Consider the following 22,581-nt stretch of genomic DNA (forward strand, 5'->3'; position numbering starts at 1 on the left):
TTTGTAGTGGTAGTTAGTTATGCCACAAATGCATGACTTGTATCAATTTTATGCTAATGACAATTAAACCAATATGAAAATTATTGTGGGTAAAACTAGATACTAAGATGTGATTTTCCAGCCAATAAAAATGTATTGACAACAATGAAAACCTGCTATACCATCATTAGACTTTTATGTATAGTAAGAAAATAACAGTATATAGAAAACAAACACTAGAAATAACTTTAAATTAATAAATTTTTTGAACTCGATTCCCCAAATTTTAAATGACTGCTTTAGAAATGTTTTAAAGTGTCTACTTTAGAAATATTTTAAGTTTATAGTTATGACTTTCTGATAGTTATCTGATTCGAGTTGATCTTCTTAACGAAATACAATAAATGTTATTACTCACCGTTTCTGGAGAAGTATCGGTAGGTGTTGATGAAGTTGCTTTGCAACTGAATTAATCATGAGAATTCGATGGTTATCCTTTTGGATCTGCAGTATTATTGTCTTGCATCTAGTAATTGGTTGTTGACCTGTGTTATTGGTTGAGGGTTGATCCAGTTTATCATCTGGAATATGAAGTTGTTCTTCTCTCTTAGATGTTGAAAATTTCTCCCTAGAATCCTGTTATTTTCAGTAAGAACATCATACGATCTAGTAACTAATTCCTTTATAACTGTAGTTTTAACTGGCCATAATTTTTCATTCTAAATACAGACACCATTTTTACTTAGAGGCCTCAATACTTTGACTTTGAAGGGAAGCGGATTCTTCTTCCTTGGAAGATATTCCTTCCCGATTGAAAGGCAATCTTGCTCTTAAATTTCTGTTCATCAGAAGTTAAGCTGGTGACATTCGAATGGCGTTGCTCTAGTTCAGTAAAACAAGTTGAAAACCAGTACCAAAGTCTTAAGATTTTTTCAAGAATCTTTTAACTATTTGAACTCCTTTCTCTGAAAGTCCATTTTATCTTGGAAAATGTGAACTAAATGTGGTCAGTTTGAACTCATGAGATTTAACAAAATTGTTGAATTCTTTAGAATCTAAATGTGTACCATTTTCACTCAGAACTTCCTTGGGAATTCCATCTCTTGCAAACCTATTTTTAAAATAACCTATTTTAATTGCAATATTAGATGATAAATCATAAACTTTTTTAATTTCAGGATGATTTGAATATGAATTGTAAACAACTAAATAATATTTTCAATTGAAATAAAAAATATCTTTTCCAATACAATTCTATGTTTAAGTTATTTTCTCTTTAGATAAAAGATTCTGCTTATTATCTGTATTGGAATTTTTGACATGTTTCACACTTATTAATTTTTCTTTCAATGCCCATACCCATGTTTGGCCAAAACAATATTTTTCTAGATTTTATTTCATTTATTTATTTCTTTTCTTCTTCCTCCCTGATGTTTTTTATGAATTCTTTCAAAACATGTCTTCTTTCATCGACTTTGGTAAGACTTCCCTATTTCCTTTCATGATTTGCCCATCAATATTAGTTGGTTCTTCTTTGTATGGGTGATAGACAGGTATTTCCAATTATTGAGTAAGTAATAAATAAAAAAAATGCCTTCTCCCTCCTCGATTATCCACCTCCTCTCTACAGCAGCCTCGCCACCTCCTCGCATTCGAACTTTTTACTTCTCTGGCCCTCAGAAGATATTCAACAATTAAAGTAATAATTTTCTACCTGGGAGAGGTCCTGAGACTCTAAGGATTCAATTTAGAAACTTAATTAAAGGGTGGCTTTCGAATCTCTTTCCCTACACCCATTACATGCTTAAATTCTGGCTAAATTTTTAGTTTTTATAGGTTGTTGAGGAATGGAAAAAGAATTTCAAGCAGGAATTTACAGGAAACAGTTTAGAAACTGGCAAAAAAAATTCATTTGTAAAAAAAAAGAAAAAACTTGCTATGTAAATAAAGAAATTTCCCTTCTCCTGTCTATCACAAGAAATTCAATGGTAAAAATAATCCTTTTTCTCCCTTCAAATCAAATTCATGGCACTAAAATTATCCTAAAGTGATAAATATAGGGGGAGAGGTGCTCTCAGAAAACAATGAATGATGTGAAAAAACAGGGGTTATATTCAGATTCGAGAATATGCCATGTTTTATGTGAGGGCCTTTTTTCATGCAATGCAGTGTAAACAATAATAAGGATATCTTTCACTGGAGAATATGAAAAACATATATGTTAATCATCCAAACAATAATGCTTTATTAATTATTGAACAGTATTATTTTTTAGATTAACTTTGCCTCCATTTATAAATACACTCCATGTAATATAATTCAATATTTTATGCATTGTTTTACCAGTGTATCCAACAATTTATTTCATGATTGTATTGCTTAAAGATTGAACTTTGTTAATTTGGGATGATGAATTAATTATTTTAATTAAATTTCATTCAAAGAGTTTATCTGGGAGTTATTTTTATTTTGCTAATTAGTTTTAATTATCGCTTATTAATACTTTTTCAATTTGGAATCCAACAAAAATTAGAAAACAATTTATTAGAAGGAAAATGCCCCTTTATAAGTTTTCTATTCATGATAAATTTAATATTCAAATATTCAATAAAAATTACATATCTAACATATTTAATTCAATACGTTGAATACAATTTTCTTTGAAAATGATATAAAATAGGAAAAAATAAAAGATGTAAAATACCGTTTAGAGTTTTGAACACAATTTAAAATACAAATTATTTTTTTCAATTAGGTAGCGAGTAAGGATAAGAGAAAGTTTATAATTAATTGCTTATAATGATAACATTCTAACACTTAAATAATATTATTTTAACCTTTTCCTTCATAAAGAAACTTTTAATTGGAGAAATGCTTAATTTAGGAACATTGTAATTGTAAAATAGTTAATTAACGAAAATTTCAATTAAATAAAGTTGAATAAAAGAAATCAGCACAAAGTAAAGCACTTTACATACAAAAATTTTATTAAACGTCTACCAAAAGTAAATTATAAAAGTAATAATTCGAGTTTTAGTCTGAGTTTTTTTTTTTCAAAAGCTGTTATGTACTTGCATGTTTTAGTTTTGTAACATTGGTATTTTAGTTGTATGGAACTTATTAAAATGCCATTAATTCTAAAAGTAAAGCATGCTTTTGAAAGATTTAATTCTAAAAAATTCATTTTACTTGTTTCAAATATAAACTGCTGTTTGTAGAAAATGCAACACCATGAAGGAATCATCAGAATCAAATGAAATTCGCAGCAAATGTCAATTATAGGATATTATGCAAATTAATAAAGTTTCAGAGCCATCGCGCGTGCGTGGCGCGCGCAGCGCCCTCTGAATTGATGCTGAAAGCGTATAAATAAAGTGCTGTAGCGGGACGTTGAAAATAGTCTATGATTATTTGTTAGTGGCAAACGTTTAGTGAGACCTGAGTATGCCTCCACGACGGAAGAATAAGAAATTCAAGCAACTTACGGAGTTTGAACGAGGGAGGATAATCGGCCTTCGAGAAGGAGGATTTTCCTATCGCGCAATAGCAGCTCGTATGCAGCGGAACAGTTCCACAGTGATGCGAGTTTGGAAGCAGTGGACCGACGAGCACCGAACAACTCGAAAAACAGGCACTGGACGACAGAAGGTGACGTCAGAGCGCGATGATCGACACCTGCTCCGCATGGCGGTGAATGATCGCACAGCTTCCTCCAGGCAGCTGGCAGCACATTGGTCTACTGCTACAGGTGTACAATTGTCGGCTTCGTCAATTCGTCGTCGTCTGCTGCGCCGTGGATTGCGTGCAAGGGTGCCATTATACAGGATTCCCCTCACGGCGGATCATCGACGGCTGCGTCGGCAGTGGGCTCTTGAGCACAGAGACTGGCGAGCTGATTGGCACCAAGTTGTCTTTTCAGATGAATCACGCTTCAATTTGTGGACCCATGATGGCCGTGTTCGTGTTAGACGTTATGCCGGTCAACGCTGCCTTCCTGAGTGTATTATTGAACGACATAGTGGTCGAACACCCGGAGTTATGGTCTGGGGTGCGATTTCGTATCATGGACGATCCAATTTGATACGAATTGAGGGTAATCTCAATAGCAACAGATACGTCCGTGAAGTGCTACAGCCCGAAGTCGTTCCTTTCCTTCAAGGCATCCCTGGAGCTATCTTTCAGCAGGATAATGCACGCCCACATGTTGCGCGGACTGTTAGAGACTTCTGTTCAGCACAACGCATGCAACTTCTTCCTTGGCCTGCTTATTCGCCGGATATGTCGCCTATTGAGCACGTGTGGGATATGGTTGGTCGGCGTCTCACTCGTGATCCGCGTCCTGCAGTTTCCAAAGACGAACTTTGGTTGCGCATACAAGCGATATGGAATTCTCTTCCTCAAGCAGATATTCAACATCTGTTTGACTCCATGCCACGTCGTATAGCAGCACTTATTGCAGCGCGTGGTGGCTGCACCAAATACTGATTTCGGACGCTTAATTTGTTTCTTTTGTTTTGAAAATTTCATCATTTATTTGTATCAGTACAAGTCGTTTCTGCATTAAATTTCATTTGATTCTGATGATTCTTTCATGGTGTTGCATTTTCTACAAACAGCAGTTTACTAATAAGCTGAATAAATTTTGTTCTACTTGTAATACATTTTTAAATTACTTTTCTTTTCGAAAGTATTTTTTCTTCGAAAAGTTTAGATTTTTCAAGAGTATTAAGATTGCTCGAAAAAAAAGACATTTTTTTAAACAATTTTGTTTAGCTGCTACTAAAAACCACTGTTTCTGTCTCTCTAGATAGTGATAAAGAGGGAAGGTTTTTCTTATTATTGCTCTCCTCAAAGTTTTTTACTACTGCTATTAAGTTTTTTATTTCGGTGAGTTGAGCAAATGGTATCATTTCGAAGAAGAAAAAATATTTACTATTTGGTACTTCACTTGTTGTAATTTTGTTATCGCATGTTTTCTCGAGGCTTGATGATCTTTTTGATGTAGATAAAAATAAAGTTTTATTAAAGTAACTTCAGTAAAATTATAAAATAACTATTTCTGTTGCATTAATGCACTTATTTATTTACACTATTCAATTTACTCAATTGTTCAATGATAGAGCTTAAAAAAGTTCCATTTTTAGCCATAAAACTATTAATCGTAAAATTTACCAACCCTATTCAAGTTACTCAATTGTTCGATGCTAGAATTTTAAAAAAAAATTCAATTTTTAACCATAAAAATGTATTTATCGTTTTAAGTATTTAAGTTATTTATTTAATAATGATTTATGCATTTCTACATAGTTTAAATTAATCAAAATTAGTTTTTTTAGCAATATAATTTGCTTTAATTTATTATTAAACAAATTTTAATTTTCAATTTAATAACTTTTTATAATACGAAAAAATCTTGATACTTAAACAAGTAAGACATCTTAACAAAAAGAATTTATTTATAGCTATAAATTGGTTTAATTTTTTATTTAATAATGTTTTTATGCCAAATATGGCCATAGATGGTGAATGACAAAATAAGAGGGAGTATCAATTTTAAATATTTTATAAAATTATATGTCAACGAGTTATTTTAGTTTTAACAAGTATTTTGGACAGAATCCGAGTAATAAAATGTGATAAATATTTGTCCATAAGGTCTTTCAACCGTCAAAACATCGTTTACATAAATGTGAGTAACAGTAAAGGTGGGCGTGTTGTCAAAAAGAGAGGCCAGTGCAGGAGAGCTATTTTCTTTTGTGTGATGCACTTCCGTTCATTTCTTCATTTCTCTTCAAATTTATTTGTAGTTCTACGCAAAGAATTTATAAATTCCGTTATTTATTCAGGCAGAAATTTTAATTTATGGATAATTCATAACAGTAGATAAAATTTTGAAAATTCCGTCCACCTTCCCATCAAAACAATAGTCTAAAAAGATAACAAAACACTATTAGAAAAGAATGGTCCCATAAAGGATTAACCAAGCTAATAACAAACTGTTAAAAAACCTTAAGTGTTTTGCTTTGATATTGATTAACCCCATAAAAAAATTTGAAATGGAGACATGTAGTTGCTTAAATTATTCTTCAGATCTTGTCATACAGATGAGTCAATGCATATTTTCTGTGTTATTTATTTCATGTAGCTCCCACCCACGCAACTTGCCCATGTGATTTACATAATTGCAATCAATTCTGTTTAATTATTCATTTATTTATTTCCAATTCCCATCCAAATGACACTCTTCATTCAGGTATCAGTAGGGCGGGTTTGTTGATCACTTTATCAGGGTTACCACGTGGCTCCCACAGAAAGGACTTATAGTACAGAGAACAAAAGAACATCCATGCCTTGTCCGGGATTCGAACCAAGGGCATTTCTTCTGTAAAATAAGCTCCACGACCACTACACAATCTGGCAGCACAATTTGGTTTATTATAATTTTGGGAGCATTGTAATCTGTGATCTTCACATAGAGCGGACTTGTTTTGGACTAAACAAATCACTTTTAATCGTTTCCTATTTATAGTTCTTGACAAATTGTTGTATTTTCTTTTAATTTGTTACTCACTCTTTAATGAAAAACAAGTTTCAAACAATTTCCTTATTACAAAAATAACAAAAAATTCGCAAACTTTCCGCCTTTATGTTAGAAAATATGTGTGTTCTCAGATTAACTTGTTTCGGACTAAACAAATCGCTTTTTATCGCTTCCTATTTATAGTTCTTGACACATCCCATATATCTTGACATATTCCCAAGAAAACATCTACATGTTTTGTTTTTAAAAAAATCCGTTTAAAATCAATTTGGCTACTTGGTTATTTTAGTTGGTGTGGCAGATCACGATACGGAAATATCTCCATTATTTTAATAACCATTATTTGTAAAAAGCAAAATGAGGGCAATCGCATGGAGGTAAACAAGACAGCGCGTGTTTAGTTTCACGAAATTTTCTATTCGCATAATAGTTTTAACGTAATTTTCGTTTTAATTTTTAGTTTTATTTTAAAAGTCCATCTTGGTAAAATAGTTCGTGAGTTTTTAAACGTACAATTTGTTTTACCATTTTATACAAGTCAATGGCCAATGAAGTGGCATAATCTGCATTAATACAGAATAACAAATTAAGCTACTTATGTACAGTGCTCACACAAAAAAACACCTGAATAGTCTTTGATCTAATAATCGGATCTTTGCATTTTATTACTCAATCTTAATGGAAGGGGTGACCTCAAATATGCTAATTAATTAGTGTGGAATATAAATTAAGTTACAAAATCAGACATAAAAATGTAATTTCTCTGAATAAACATGCCTCATTTTCGACGGATTCGGACTTCTGACTCCCAAAATATTGAGAATATTCGCAATTTAGGGAATATGGTGCTCATAGAATCGAGTATGATTCAAAGTTTGGACCGCTTAATGTTCATTTTGTTTGCTTAATGCTTTTGCGTCGTAATATTAATGTTTTGCGTCTTAATGCATCCTAATGTTTTTGCGTGTTTCGCCATAACTCGAGAATTTTTAATGGAATTCAAATATTTTGCATACAACTATAAAATTTGCTTATTCAAAGATAATTCTATAGAACAAAATAAATTTTTATTTGTTTTTATTTTATTAAATAAAAGTCGAAAAAATTTTGAATTGTAAGGTATATAATTTTTGTACATCGTTTTAAAATATATAACTTTAAATGACATAATAAATAGTTTCAGAGAAAATGTTGGAATAATTCCTAAAAAATTGAATTTTAAAGAGGTCATACATTTAAAATTCGATTTCTCAGGAACTATTTAACCAATTTCCTTCAAATTGTTTTATTTTGCCAAACTTTGAGCATAATTTAACAAGTCACCCCCTCGAACCATTAAGATTGAATCCTTGAACAAGATCCGATTATTAAATCAAAAGTTATTCAGGTTGGTTCTTTTTTTTTTTCTTTTTGCGCACTGCATATTTATTTTTTCTCTCATTAATGACAGCTATTATTTATTCCAGCTGAACATTCCAGTCGATTTGCGGCATGAGCCCAGCAATGTCGAAGCAATTCCAACAATGGGCTGCCAGTATTCCCAAGTAAATGTCCGACTGCCATCGAACACAGAGGGGGCCATTCCGCGTCTCTGGGATGTTCGCAGGAGGATGGAAGAGTTGAAGACTTCTCCAGATACAGTCATAATGTATGGGGCGATCTACTGCCTTCTACCCATTCTTCCAGAAGTTGTCGCTCAATGGATACTCAATACTGTACTGAGGAAGGTAAGGAACATTTTACGAATTTATCGCCTTCATACCATTTAGCTTTTGTGTTGTTTTGAAAGTGACCTTATCAAACCTTCATTTAAGTTCTTATCATCAGGTTTTCAAGTTTAAATGCATTGTGAATTCTATTTTAATTTTATCAAAAATGAGCCTATATCGGAACAGAACCTCATATTGAGAGTATAAATAAATTAATATTAAATTTGGACCACTTGGAGATTATCATACAGTTTTGACTGAACGTATATATATTTTATAATATTATATATATTAAAATANTATATATTATTATATTATAATATTATATATATTATAATATTATATATATCATAATATTACTATTATATTACATTATATATTTATAATATTCCATTAATGATGTTCTTTTCAGTTTTTAGTTTTTAAATATTAATTTAAAGATTAAAGTACTTCTGTGAAAAAAAGAACTTCAAGTACTTTATATTTCAATTAAAATTCTTTCATTTCATATGATGCATTTAAGTTTAAACCCTCAAGCCATTGAGATTGCATCCTAGTACGGGATAATCTGATCATAAGATTTAAAGTTATTAAGTTGTTTTTTTCTTCTTTTTTTTTGCATACTATACTCGATGATCTAGTAGCAAAGACCTACAACAGCAACTCGTCATTCAGAGCTAGTACTAATCTGCTGGAAAGGAGTTATACTCCTGTTGTTGTTGCTAATTCCCATCTGGTCTGACGGGGTCAGACCAGATCAATGAATCCGTTGACATTCAGAAAATCCGAAACCAGAATGGGAGAGGAATGAATGTCATTCCAGTCCAGCCCTAAACAGTCCAAGATGTGCTCAGGTGATGCCTGGTTATACTCCTTCAAGACAATGGCAGACCTCATGAAATGAAAGCAATAAAAATGATGATTTGCGCAATTGAATGAAGCAAAGCCAGCACTCGTCCGCAGAAAAATGGCTAATCAAGTCAACAGCCGACCTAATAAAACGATTGCGAGGAAGATTGTTATTAACATATTTGGGTGAAACAATGTCAGCACTAGTTCACAGTAAAGGAGTAATCCTTATTCAAGACAACGGCGGGCCTGATAAAACGAAAGCAATGAGGATCATATTAACCCGTTGGGTAAAACAAAGCCAGCACTAGTCTGTAGTAAGGGAGTTATCCTTCTTCAAGACAACAGCAGATATGATAAAACGAAAGTGATGAAGATCCTTTCAACACATTTGGGTAAAACTAAGCCAGCACTAGTCCATAGTAAGGGAGTTATCCTAATTCAAGACAACAGCAGACCTCTTACTAGTCCATTGGAAACTCAAGAGAATGGCAGATAATCGGAAGAGTGGTGATCATGCGCAGTTAAATTAAGAATACTTTTAAGAAGCTGGAATTTACGAATTTTTATCCCAGTTTTGTACCGGAAATATGTGAAATTAAAACTGGGGAGAATTATTTTTCTGATCAAATTGCATTTACATAAAAATACAGTATCATTATTTCTAACTAAAAAGTACGTCGTCAACTTTTTTGAATGTACATTGTATAATGGTTACTGATTCAAGCAGTTTTTAAGCATTGTCAAATACTTCTTCAACTTGCAGTAGACTCTTAAAGTTTTAATGTTCAAAGCAATTCACTTACTTTTAAAATTATTATAGCGATTCTGAAGAAATTTAAAGCTTTGTTCTGAATTAAAAAAATCAATCCTATAAACAATAATTTCATTCTAAAAAATAACAATAGACTAATTCTAAATTCTAAAAATAACAATAGACTAATTCTAATTTCTAAAAATAACAATAGTCATAAATCCTAATTATCACTAATATTTAGCATGTATAGTGCTCAAAATAAAAAATGGCACATCTTAAATAACTCTTGATCTAATGATCAGATTTTCGCGTTCTAGAACTCAATCTTAAGGGTTCGAAAGGGTGATCTCAAATGTGAGAAAAAATTAGTGCAGAGGATATTTCAAAATACAAAATCAGACACAAAAACGTACTTTCTCTGAATAAATACGTCTTTTTTACTCCGGATTCGGATTTCTAACCCTCAAAATTAACGGTGTTGCCGCAATCTAAGAAATATCGTCCCAATAATTGTTAAGGGGTCCAAAATTTGGACCCCTTAATGTTAATTTTACATTTTGCGTACTTCGCCATATCGTGAGAACTTTATAAGCGAAATAAAAACTTCTGCATACAACTATGTAATTCGTTTAATTTTAAATTTTTATAAAAAATGCAGTTAATTTCAATAAGAAAGATGCTTAGTTTCTATGAGAAAGGTGCATAATTTTTAAGAAAAATTTAAAGACTTCGTAAACTTCTAAATGAATTTATTTTAATTTGCAGGGAGAAAATTGTATATTTTAACATTTGTATACATATTAAACATGTGATTATTTTAGCTTCAATTATTATATTTTTATTAATTATGAATATCACATAATAATTTTGCTTTTTAATATTTTGTATAAATATGGCGTTTATCTTTACCTTCTAAAATTACTTTAAATAATAAGTGCAAATTATACCGTGCATAAATACTACATATATATGGCGTAAAATTATGTGTTTCCGTAATTTTAATAATTATATTACATTATACATTTCAGTATATTCTATAATTATGCTAAATTAATGTGAAACGCATAAATATTAGATGAAACTTAAGACATATCATACAAAGAAAAATAAAACTACACCTTTCGGAAAGACCGAGCTTTCCGACTTCTGGTAGTACTTCTTCATGAAAGGGAGTTCGCACGTTTTTCTTCATTTGAGATCTCAGTAATATTTAATCAATATTCTACAAACTTTATATCGAATATTTTTTTAAAAACAATTTTGAGTAAGATTTACTGTTAACTCAATTAAACTTTGAAATTCGTACCAGTTAATTTTGCTAAATATAAAACAGTTATATTTTTTGCTATATTCTGTTGCAAATTAAGAAAAGACCATTGCGGTATAATTTAAGTATTCATCCGCGACTGCATTTAGTTCCGTTTTATTTAGCTATGAAATTATATAATTATGCTTTCAAACCAATATAAAAGGATTTTAATAGTTAAACTCGTTGGACAAAAATTTAGTTCGTGCTATATCTTATGAGCAAAAAGAAGGCCGTTGCTACGTCGTTTCAAGACTAGGCTATGTTGATGTTCGTTCACGCTTGGAGTTGGGCTTACATTTCGCATTACACTTGGAGGTAAAGAGGCTCTCTTTATAAGGATAATGGTTTTTTCTTAACTTGCAACAGAGTATAAATAATTTTTTTTGAATGAAATTAGTTTTATTTTGAACATTTGTATTGAGCTAAAAAATAATCTACTATATATAATAAAAAAGAAACAATCTAATGAGCTTTTAACTAATTAGAATGCATTATTAAGTGTAACTAAGAGAGAAGAAGAAAAATATGATAAATATTATTTACAATTATCATTGTATTTTCTCCATTAGGAAATAATGTCATTTTATAGCATCATTAAAGCTTTTTTGATACTTAGTGTGAAAAAGTTTATTGGAAAAATTATAGAACAGATTTTTTTCATAAAGAGTATTTTTTTTTCTGAATAGTTTCGCGCTGCAAGAATACAAATATCTTGAACAAATAACATATTAAGTACACGAAATTACCAAAAAGATTTATTAACTAACGTAAAAATGCAAAAAAAAAGTCTGTAGCACAATAACTGTAACCATATCATTTTTATAATCTTTAAAATCAAATAACATCATAATATGAATAAGAATTGGAAAAAACAGGTATTTCGTTTTCAAAAAAGTTTGCAAATAAATAACCAAACTATTTAATTTTTTTGTATACTTTTAGTTTTGTATATTATTATTTTTGTGATTTCTTGGATTGCCATTTGATTTACCATTGATTATTGATTTCTGATTCTTACAATAATTTCATTTCAGTGAATTCATTTAATTTTATTTTAATCATTTAATTAAATTTCCTTCATTCTAAATTCTAGTATTCTTCTATGCCATGCACTTGAATGCAAATCACATTTCTTCAATAAGGCGATTTTTCAGACTTATTCAATTCGAAATTAATTAGGATTTATTTATTTATAAATTGTGGTCAATTTATATCATTTCATTCAATTTCATTCACATCATTTCCTTTCAGTCAGCTTAATTTCATTTCAAAAAAAATGTAAAAAATCTATAAAAATTGTACGTTTTCGAGGTAAATCTATAAAAATGTAAAAATTTGCACGAAAATTATTTTTATCGGAAAAATATACATAATAAAGCTTTCACAAACTTAATTCATGCACTTTAAAGATAAATTTTCTACAAACCAGTTAGTTTTAAATGTTAATTTCATTTCACTCATTAAAAGCATCTTTAAATCAAAGAGTTTTTCTTTATTCTCTTACACAGTTAAATAGAAGTTTCATTGACATTTGCATATGAAATAAATCTAATTTAAATTTAAAAAAGTAAAAGAAGGAAAAAAGGGAAATTTTGATCTCCGTCTATTATGATTTACATTTTCATTATTATACGCTGTTCATTTTAGTACCCATTATATCGATTTCTGTTTGTCAAAATATGCAACTAGGACTTTTTATTCTTCTTAAAGGTTCTTTTAGCGATAATTTAATCAAGAAGAACCTGCTTAAAATAAACTACAGGCATTTTTTCATTAAGCACTTTCTTTCTCTATTTTCTTCAAAAAAGCGGTGCTTTTGATTATATAATTAAGTTTGGTGCTGAAAGTATGAATTTATACAACGATAATCCATTATGGATTATTTAATAAACATATATTTACATACTTTAGTCCTGCTTAAAGTCTTTCTTCAGGAAATGTTCTATGTGAAGTACTTTTTTCCCTATGGCTATCAAATTTATTGACTCTTTGAAATGAAGGAAGTTTTTGAAGGAAGGAGAATAAAGAATATGTTTAGAAAATAAGGGCTATTGAATTCTTTCTATGGAAATGTGTGTTTCTTACATAATCTACTATTAATTATTTAAGCATCTAACTTAGATAATGGTTAAATTAAGCCTTTCTATGCATACAGAGGGCTGTTTTATTCAATACCGATCAAAGTCACAGATTTTTTTTTAAACAAATTAAGGTGTTGTTTAAGGAAAAAAAGAATGACTGATGTATTTACAATCTGAATGTTTTGCTATGAAGGTTATATATTTTAAAACCGGTGTTAAACACCCGAACCGATTTCTAAATTTATGACCATCAATGTTCAACTCCGTAACCTTGGAATTTTAAACTCAACCCAGAAGACAAGAGAGCTCCTAGATCTATCATTGGGACATATTGTCTTTCGCAGAAGATTTTGTTTAGATCAAACACGCATTTGCGTTTCAGGGAGAGCAAAACCATGAAAATCTCCCATTCTTAGCCTTACTATCAAGTAAGGGGATTCTAATCCATGATCTGCCTACCACTGATAATATCTTACGTCAGCACTGTGGTCGGTGCGAGCCAGAAGCCGAATTTGTATCAACCAGCCACCGCTTGGGTTCAAACCTGTGTGACATCGTTGGGAGGCGTACACTCTATTCCCTGAGTCACCGTGGCTTCTATAAAGGTTATAGACTTCTTTCAAGAGACATTTATGTCACTTACATAATGAATTACGGATTATTTGATCTCCATATGTTTATCATGGCTCAAATAAAAATTTCTTCAAGTTTCTAGTCTAACTAGCCTTCATGGAGGACTTTCTGACGGAACTAACCACATTTGCGTTACATGAAGAAAACACACCAAAACATCCCATGGTTAGCTCTACTGTAAGGGGATTCTAATCCATGATCTATCCACCACTGAAGATATTTTATATCAGCACTGTTATTGGTGCGAGTCGGGAGCAGAATTAGCCAACGCTGTAATTCGAACCTGGGTCACCTAATTAGTACACAAGCGCTGTGTCCCCAGAGCCATAGCGCCCCTAGAGTATTAATTTTATTTTATAATCACCGTTGAACAACCAACCCAAATTTTGAGTTAACGACTACTAATCTTCAACACCGTAACTAAATAAGCTTGAGCATTATAAAGCATATTTTGTTGTTATTTTTTCCAAAATCATGACCAAAGCGCTTCGGTGAAAACTACCGAGACTTTTGGGGCTTACACAAAGCCAGAAACATGGTGGCAGTTTTTTTATTAGTATATGCACGATGTATATTCATTTAAAACACTATTTTTCCAATTTCAACTCTAACTGATTTTAAAAATGCTTCTAAATTAAAAATAAAGTTCAAAAAATTTATTACTATTTTTAACAAATTCTAAATCAAACAATGATAAAGTCATTTATTGTCAAACATCTTTTTTACTTTTAAAAATAATGTTCTGTGCAAGAATTGAAGCATGCTAATAATAATTTGTTTTTAATATTCCAAATTGGATTTTAAAAATATTAAAAAATATTACGTGAAAAGAAAAACATGACTTAAAGCAAAATAAAATAGTATTTATTCACAAAATAAAAAAGCAGAGAATTCAAAGCCAATTTTTGAAGACTCATCCACTTACAAGACGAAGTTTTAATCTTTTCTTATTCAATCCTCTATTTTCTGATAGAATATATATAGTATTTTGCTCGTTAAAAACAGTATAAATAGTGATAAGTGTTTATTTTCTTCATTAAAAAAGCGGCCGACAACCCTCCCTAAGAATAAATTTTCTAAGTAAATTACGAGCCGATTGACAGACAGAATATGTAACAAAATTTTCGTCCTTGTCGTTTCAAATTTTTCTGTTTAAATGATTTTATCTAAGGTTATTATTTCCAGATATTTAACAAGTATAGGAAAACTGAGAATGTTTGATCATTTTTAAAGAAAGTGTTAAAATGAATAAAAAATTTGAAAAAGAGTCGATAGAGCATATTTAAATAATGCTAAAACTGTCCTTTTTCTATGTAGCTTTTCTAAGAAACTACTAATGCTATCGCTTCGAAATTTTCTGGGAATACTTGAGATTATGTCAGTTGTATGCTGTGATAATGTTGTAGCGTTAACAGGAATAATTTTTCAGCTATGAAAGAGTTTCGTTCAGACATGAGGAAATTTTTTAAAAAAATTTAAAGTTCTCAGTTAATATTTTTTTAAGAAACTTTCAGCCAAAGATATGTATATACAGTTACCACAGTGTAAACATGTATAAATAAACATTCTACAAAAAAATATGAAGCAACATCTTGCTTGCATCTATATATATATATATGTCGCTTTTGTCAGAGAAAAATGTGTTTTTGGACATTTTTAATAGTACAATTTTTGAATTACGCTTCACGTCTGAAATTTGTTTTCACAAATTGAAAATTCTTCTTTTTCTCTTAAAACTATATAAAAAAAACTCAATGCTCATTATTTTCCACTGTATTCAATTAAAAGGAATTCTTGAAACCATTAAATAAGCAAATACTACAGGCAATAGTATTTAAAAATAAATTTATAATAGAAGAGTTTATTGTAATGCACACAGACACACACACACACGTCAAATATCTTCCTAAAAAACTGAAATTTTGGGTGTAAAAGAGTGTAACTGTATGTAAGTATGCGTAAAAGCGTGTAAACTGTATGTATGAACTGATTATTTTCTAAATCATAAGTTAAGATCATTTTCACTAAGGAAATATGTTTCGTAAACAGTTTTCTCATGGTGATATATTTTTTGAAGCTGATTTTTTCAAACTCACTAAAATGCCACTAAGAACCTTCTTCTATTCAATTCTTCATATGACAACAGCTTTCCCGTATCAATTTGATAAAGGGATAATCACCCTACGGAAGCTATCATTTAAATTAATAATATGTTGTATCAATATACCAAATAAAAACATATAATAAGAAACGAAATAAATACTCATTGATTAAGTAAAGAAATAACTACATTTAAAAGAAATAATCAATTAGTTACAAATATTTTCTTCTATAGAAGAATGACATTTCTAGTTCTTGAAACTTCAATTTTTTATCTTTATCTATATAGACGCAAAAGCTATTTTTACAGAAGTTAATTTGTTAATGACTCCACCTAGAATGTTGCATAGATTTTAAAGGTCAAACAGTTAAAAAAATGAATGTATTTTGATGAATATGCGTTGTTTTAAGAGAACTATTTTCATAAGTTTACTCTCACAAACAAGAAAAACTTTTAAAAAGATTTTCAATTTATCTATATAGTTAAAAATTTCAATACATAACAAAGAAGAACTCAAATATTTCTCTATCTGGATATGTTTCCCAAAATAATTACATTTTGTTCCGAAAAATTTATTGAAATTTTCAATTCACTCGTACTGGGAAAGGTAAATATAAAATTTACTATCATATCAAGAATTATCAATTCAAAAAGATATTTTGCATAGAAAAATGAGAACAACAAAGAAAGTAAAGCTCCTAATATTCACCGATTTGATTGTATGTAAAAAAATTTAAAAAAGTTTACTTAGCGAACAAAATATACTAAAACATATTAAATACATAATAATTTTCGCTTGGAAACTGATCTGTAAGTAATTACTTAAAGAAACCAAAATGCAGAACCGAATAAATTATTAAGTTACGTTCTAAATAATTAGACAAAATATTAATCTTTGTTCGTAATTCAAATTACATATTAATGGCATGTTATTGATGTGCATTCACCGTATGTCTAGCAAACTTTCTGTATCCAAAATGGCAACCCAAAACAGATGATATTGAAGTAACGAAATTAATCCCATTAGTTAAAAGCTTTGATGCTATATTTCATGTAAGAAGGATTTTCTTTAGTCAGCAGTTGAATTTTCGCGTCTAATTTCTAAGGAAAAAGATACAGCATTTTAATTTAAATATAGAAGACGCCAACACAAGCCGCCATACTCTTCGACAGAAGCTAATTGTAATAATAATTTCTCCGAGAGTACTGCATAATTTATAAAGGTCAAATGGAAGGTAGTGTTAAGTTATTATGCAGAGACGTTCGATAAACATATAGATTCTTTCCTAAAAGATTAACATCCAAAACAGGACTGCATCTCAAAAAGACGTTGGAAATACATAATTTAAAGAGTAGGAACTTCTTTTCAAAACATTATAATGTGAACGGTCTTTTTTAAACTGATTAAAATATTTTAGATACATACGTAGTAGAAAGTGCAAACTCTAGTCTAATGAGCTCTAACTTCCAACTTTAAAGTTTAACCTTATTTAAAAAAATCATTAATTTATGTGGATTAAATTTTTCTTACGCTGTATAAAATAATTTAAAGTACTGTTCACATTCTATCAAGTCACCGGGTTAAATACATTTTAAATGAAATGTAGATTTGTAAACCTCTCTATATTTAAAAAGGTTCAAATCCGAAAGTTACTACCTAGTTCTGCAGAAAATTTCTCACTATGCGAAAACAATCAAATGACAAAAAATACAAAATTTTACACAATTTTGAGAAACGTTTCAGAAAAATTCTGGTATATAAATGTCATTGCGGTGGCCATTATATAAAGCTGCCTATCTCTCCCTGGACTTGGATGTACAGTGCGCCAAAAAGAAAAAACAGACCACCCTGAATTACTTTTCATCTAATAATCGGATCTTCACGTTCCAGAACTCATTCTTAGTGGTTCGAGGGGGTAACCTCAAATATGCTAATTAATTAGCGCAGGCAGACACTATTTTAAGTTACAAAATCAGACACCAAAACGTACTTACTCTAGATAAGCATACCTCTTTTTCAAAGTATTCAGATTTCTGATCTTCAAAATATAGGAGGTAGCCGCAATCTTGGAAATATGGCCCTCATAGTCTGATCAAGAGAGCGATCCAAAGTTTAGACTCCTTAATATTAATTTTACTTTTTGCGCATTTTGCCATATCTAGAGAAAATTTTGTGCGAATTGAAAATTCGTTCGCACAATTATAAAATTTGTTTATACAAAGATAATTCCATGCAAAAAATTAATTTGAGTAAATATTTATTATTTTTATTATTTTATTAAATAATATTTGAAGCAATCTTGAATTCTAAGGAATACAATTTTTACATCATATCAAAGTATGTAATTTTACATGCAAGAATTCAATATTTAAGCGAAATTGGTTGAATAGTTCTTGAGAAATCAAATTTTTAAAAAGTCGTATTTTTAAAATTCGATTTCTCAGAAACTATTCAACCGCTTTCGCTCAAATTTCGTATTTTTCTATTTGAAATTACATACTTTAAAATGATATAAAAATTTGGCGTATGTCTTATAATTTAAAAGTGTTTCGCCTACTGTTTAATGATAATTTTTTTACCGCAATCTATAACTATGGTGATCACAAAATCCAACTGAGAACACGGAGGTCCTTGGTTCGAATCCAGCCGGCAACTAACGAATATCATTCGCACGCTATTCTCCTTCCATATAACGTTTGAGAAAGAGTTTATGCAGTTAAATGTGTCTGGCTCAAAAATATGCTGATAAATAATTAAAATTTATATAATAGCAGAGGAAAATAAAAAGTATTAAAATATAAATTGAAAAAAAGCTTTTTGGATTTAAATTCCCATTTTTAGTTCGGTATGTATGTAATTCTAAATTTATTTTGAATTACTTACGGCTATCTTGAAACTATAACAAAGTATCATCACCAACGCCAAGATACAAGGCCAAGATAAATTGGGGCATCCGACTAATTTCGACAACTTTTTTCTAAATATTAATATGCAATTTAAAAAACTAGTTTATTTGTTTTAATATGTGTAAAAACTTTATTTAATATGTGTTAATATTTTTTAAATAACCATTTTTAGATAAAAATTCGACATTTTTTGCATATATGCTAAACACTCCACAAAAAAAATCATCACCTGAAACAAAAAATCCTTTGAGGATTTCAGTTAGAAAGCTATCAACTATGTTTTGAACTATTATTTTAATATCAAGTTCATATACTACTGAGTTAAGAATCAAGGTAGTTTAAAAAGCAAATTTTTAAAAAAATTTCAACAGTTGTTTCTGCGAAAAAACATGCATAAAAAATAAAATTATACTTTTTCCTTTTAGTTGTAGTTCAAAACATGTGTGCTATAATCATAAACACTCATAAAAAATTGTAGACTGTTATTTTAAAAACAACATGAGATATCATGATTAAAGTGGTGTAAAATGTGGAAAAATCTTATCTTGAGATAAAAGCATTTAAAAACTTAAAATAATAAGCCCTATCCACTGTTATTACCTTGCACAAAAACTGCTATAACATTTCAAATAATTGGAGTGCAAACAAAAGTAAAGTATTTTTAGAAAGCTAAGAATAATGAAATTCTGAATTTATAATAAACTCAATTTCAAAAATTTTGTTCAAAGTCAGATTTTTTTTCACTAGTCAGATACCTTAAATGAGCTTCGGTACTAGTGATAATATACTTCCTTTTTATATGTATCAAAATACAGAGAACTTGAAAATTTCTGTATATTAATAAAAGAATTTGTCATTATCCTTTACCTAATTTTTGTGTAATAATTAAACAGTGTGAGATTTTCGTTGCTGGTCTTTTTCCAAGCACGTATTATCCATATTTTCAAGGACGGAAATCCGGCTGATGTCTAATTGGTGCAGCTATATCTGTAATCCAGGAAATTTTGTTTGAAGGAGTTGATGCATTAACCATAACTTGAAGAGGATGTTGTTTGACGCCTTTTGAGTTATCCATATACTATTTCAGAGTGGTAAAGATATTAAACAATAGGAACTGCGTTATTTTAATGAAGAATTGAATTCGAAAAAATTATAAAAAATATTTTATTTCAGATATATAGCATCATATTGACCTCCAAAATCCAAAAAAAAATTTCATTTTTTTACAATATAGATTAATAAATTTAGAAAATGGCCAGTGCTGCAGGGCATCTCGTTTAACCAAGAAATCAAAAATGCGAGTCTCGTGTGGACGTTAGTACAATTTAATTAATAGTCAATACAAGGAATCCTTGTATTGACTATTAATTAAATTAATGTATTAGCAAGGATCTTTTTGTTTGTCTTACGCATTCAAATGTGGGGGCAAGAAAAAAATCGTGAGAACTAATAACTAATTTTAATAAAATCAAAAAATTAGCAACCATAAAATGGTTTTCAAATTCTATACTGATATGTTAGAGGGAATCTCGAAAAAAAAAATTTTTTTTCTGCACTCAATTTAAGGTTGTGGTATTAAAAGATAAGTGATCATATTAATGATTACTTTAGAACTAAATTAAAACAATAATTTGGTTTTTAAATGTTAGGAAATATGCTATGCATATTTCCTTATCTGACATACCTTATATCTGACCTTACCTTATACTTATACCTTATATCTGACATTTCTAAGATTTGTTCTGATTTTTGATATCCTATAGGCAACTGTTGTCTTAGCCAATATTCCGGGTCCACAGGAAATGCTGACTTTGGGGACAAAAAAGCTAAAAAAAATAGTCTTCTGGATGTCTCCCAGACCAGAAATCCCAGTAGTGTTTTCTGTCATATCTTATGCCGGAGCCATCCAGTTATCAGTTTCTGCAGACAAAATGGTTGTTCCCCAACCACAACTGTTAATAAAAGAATTTGTATTGGAAGTAAGTTCACTTAAATATGTGTCATAACTATTACATTTTCCAAAATGTTTCTGTGAAATTACCTTGAATATATAATTTACATCTTGGGACATTTTTGAACTGTTTTCTTTAGAATTTTCCAATTTAGTATCAAATATTATTCTTTTTTATATTTATTTTTGAATATATATAGTAAAAATAATCGTCAAAGTGAACTTTACAAAATTATAACCGTCGTTGAACAGCCGACCCAATTTTTTGGGTTTGCGACTACAAATTTTCAACCCCATAGCCTTGTAATTTTGAAACCAATCCAGATGTCAAGGGAACTCATGTATCGAAAGAAATTTAACTTCGTGGAGGACTTTTTGATGGAACTAACGTACATTTCCGTTACAAGAAGAGGGAAAACTCGAAAACTTCCCAGGGTTAGCCTGCAAAGGGACTTTTACCCATGATCTGTCTACCACTGAGGATATTTTACGTCAGTACCGTAATCGGTGCAAGCCGGATACGGAATTCGTATAGACCAGCCATTGCTGGAATTCGAACCCGGTTCACCTCATTGGAAGGCGAACGCTCTATTCCCTGAGTCACCACGGCTCAAACTTTACTATATTTTATTTTATAACCATAGCTAAACACAGACCCAATTTTGGGTTTACGACTTTTGTTCAACTACGTAGCCATTCAATTAAGAACCCAATCAAAAAGACAAGAGAACTGCAATATCAAATATTGGGAGAAATTTTGCCTTCGTTGAGACAACTAACGTGGTTTCAACTAACTCGCTTTTGCGTTACACGGAGAGGGAAACCACGAAAATTTTCCACTGTTAGCCTGACTGCAAGGGTAATGTTAATTTCTGTCAAGTAATTTAAGGTAACTAGAAAATGATCGGAACCGGAGGAGTCGTATGTCACGTGGACAGTAATATGCTGAGTTATTCCTTCAATAATGAATTAATAACTAGAATTTAGTGTATAATAGTCAGCTTTTATGTAGTTCTGTTCAATGATTGTTATCTCATATCTGGTAAATAGATGGCAGCAGGATCTTTATACGTCACCATTGAAGGAGACTTTTGAATATATGTACAGTGTGCAAAAAAAAAGAAATGGACCACCCTTAATAGCTTTTGATCTAATAATCTGATCTTCACGTTCTAGGACACATTTTAAATTATTCGAAGACTTAATCTCAAATATGCTAATTAATTAGCGCAGATGATATTTTAAGTTACGAAATCAGACACAAAAATGTGCTTTATCGGAATAAACATACCTTTTTTTCGACGGATTTGGATTTCTGATCCCAAAAATATAGGGGATAGCTGCAATCTGAGAAATATGAACCCAATAGTTTGGTGAAGAGAGTGGTGTAAAGTTTGGACCTCTTTACTTTTTACGTATTTCGCCATATATCGAAAAACCTTTTATCTAATAGAAAAATTTTTACACTCTATTATAAAATTCATTTATCCAAAAATAATTCCCTGCAAGGAATAACTTTTAATAAATATTATTATTTTTTATTATTTTATTTTTTATTATTTTATTTAATAGTAGTCAAAAATATTTTTAATTATAAGATACGCAATTTTTTCATCATTTTAACGAACATCATCATCATTTTTTTTTATAATTTTACATAGCAAATAACGAAATTTGAGTTAAATCTGTCGAATAGTTCCTGAGAAAGCGGATTTCTAAAATATGACTTCTAAAATTCGATTTTTGAGGATAAATTCTACCGAT

At 30.1% G+C, this 22,581-nt stretch overlaps 1 protein-coding gene across 1 annotated transcript in view; it reads left to right on the forward strand.

Moving 5' to 3' along the window:
• Positions 1–22,581, forward strand: part of LOC107441252 (putative diacyglycerol O-acyltransferase MT3172) — a 169,977-nt gene that overhangs the window by 122,979 nt on the left and 24,417 nt on the right. Inside the window, exons 3-4 of the mRNA XM_071179990.1 lie at positions 7,987–8,247; positions 20,630–20,845. Of these exons, the coding sequence (XP_071036091.1) occupies positions 7,987–8,247; positions 20,630–20,845 (477 nt within the window). The remainder of the gene's footprint in view (positions 1–7,986; positions 8,248–20,629; positions 20,846–22,581) is intronic.

This window comes from Parasteatoda tepidariorum, chromosome 4, assembly GCF_043381705.1.
Source record: "Parasteatoda tepidariorum isolate YZ-2023 chromosome 4, CAS_Ptep_4.0, whole genome shotgun sequence".
Taxonomy (NCBI): domain Eukaryota; kingdom Metazoa; phylum Arthropoda; class Arachnida; order Araneae; family Theridiidae; genus Parasteatoda; species Parasteatoda tepidariorum.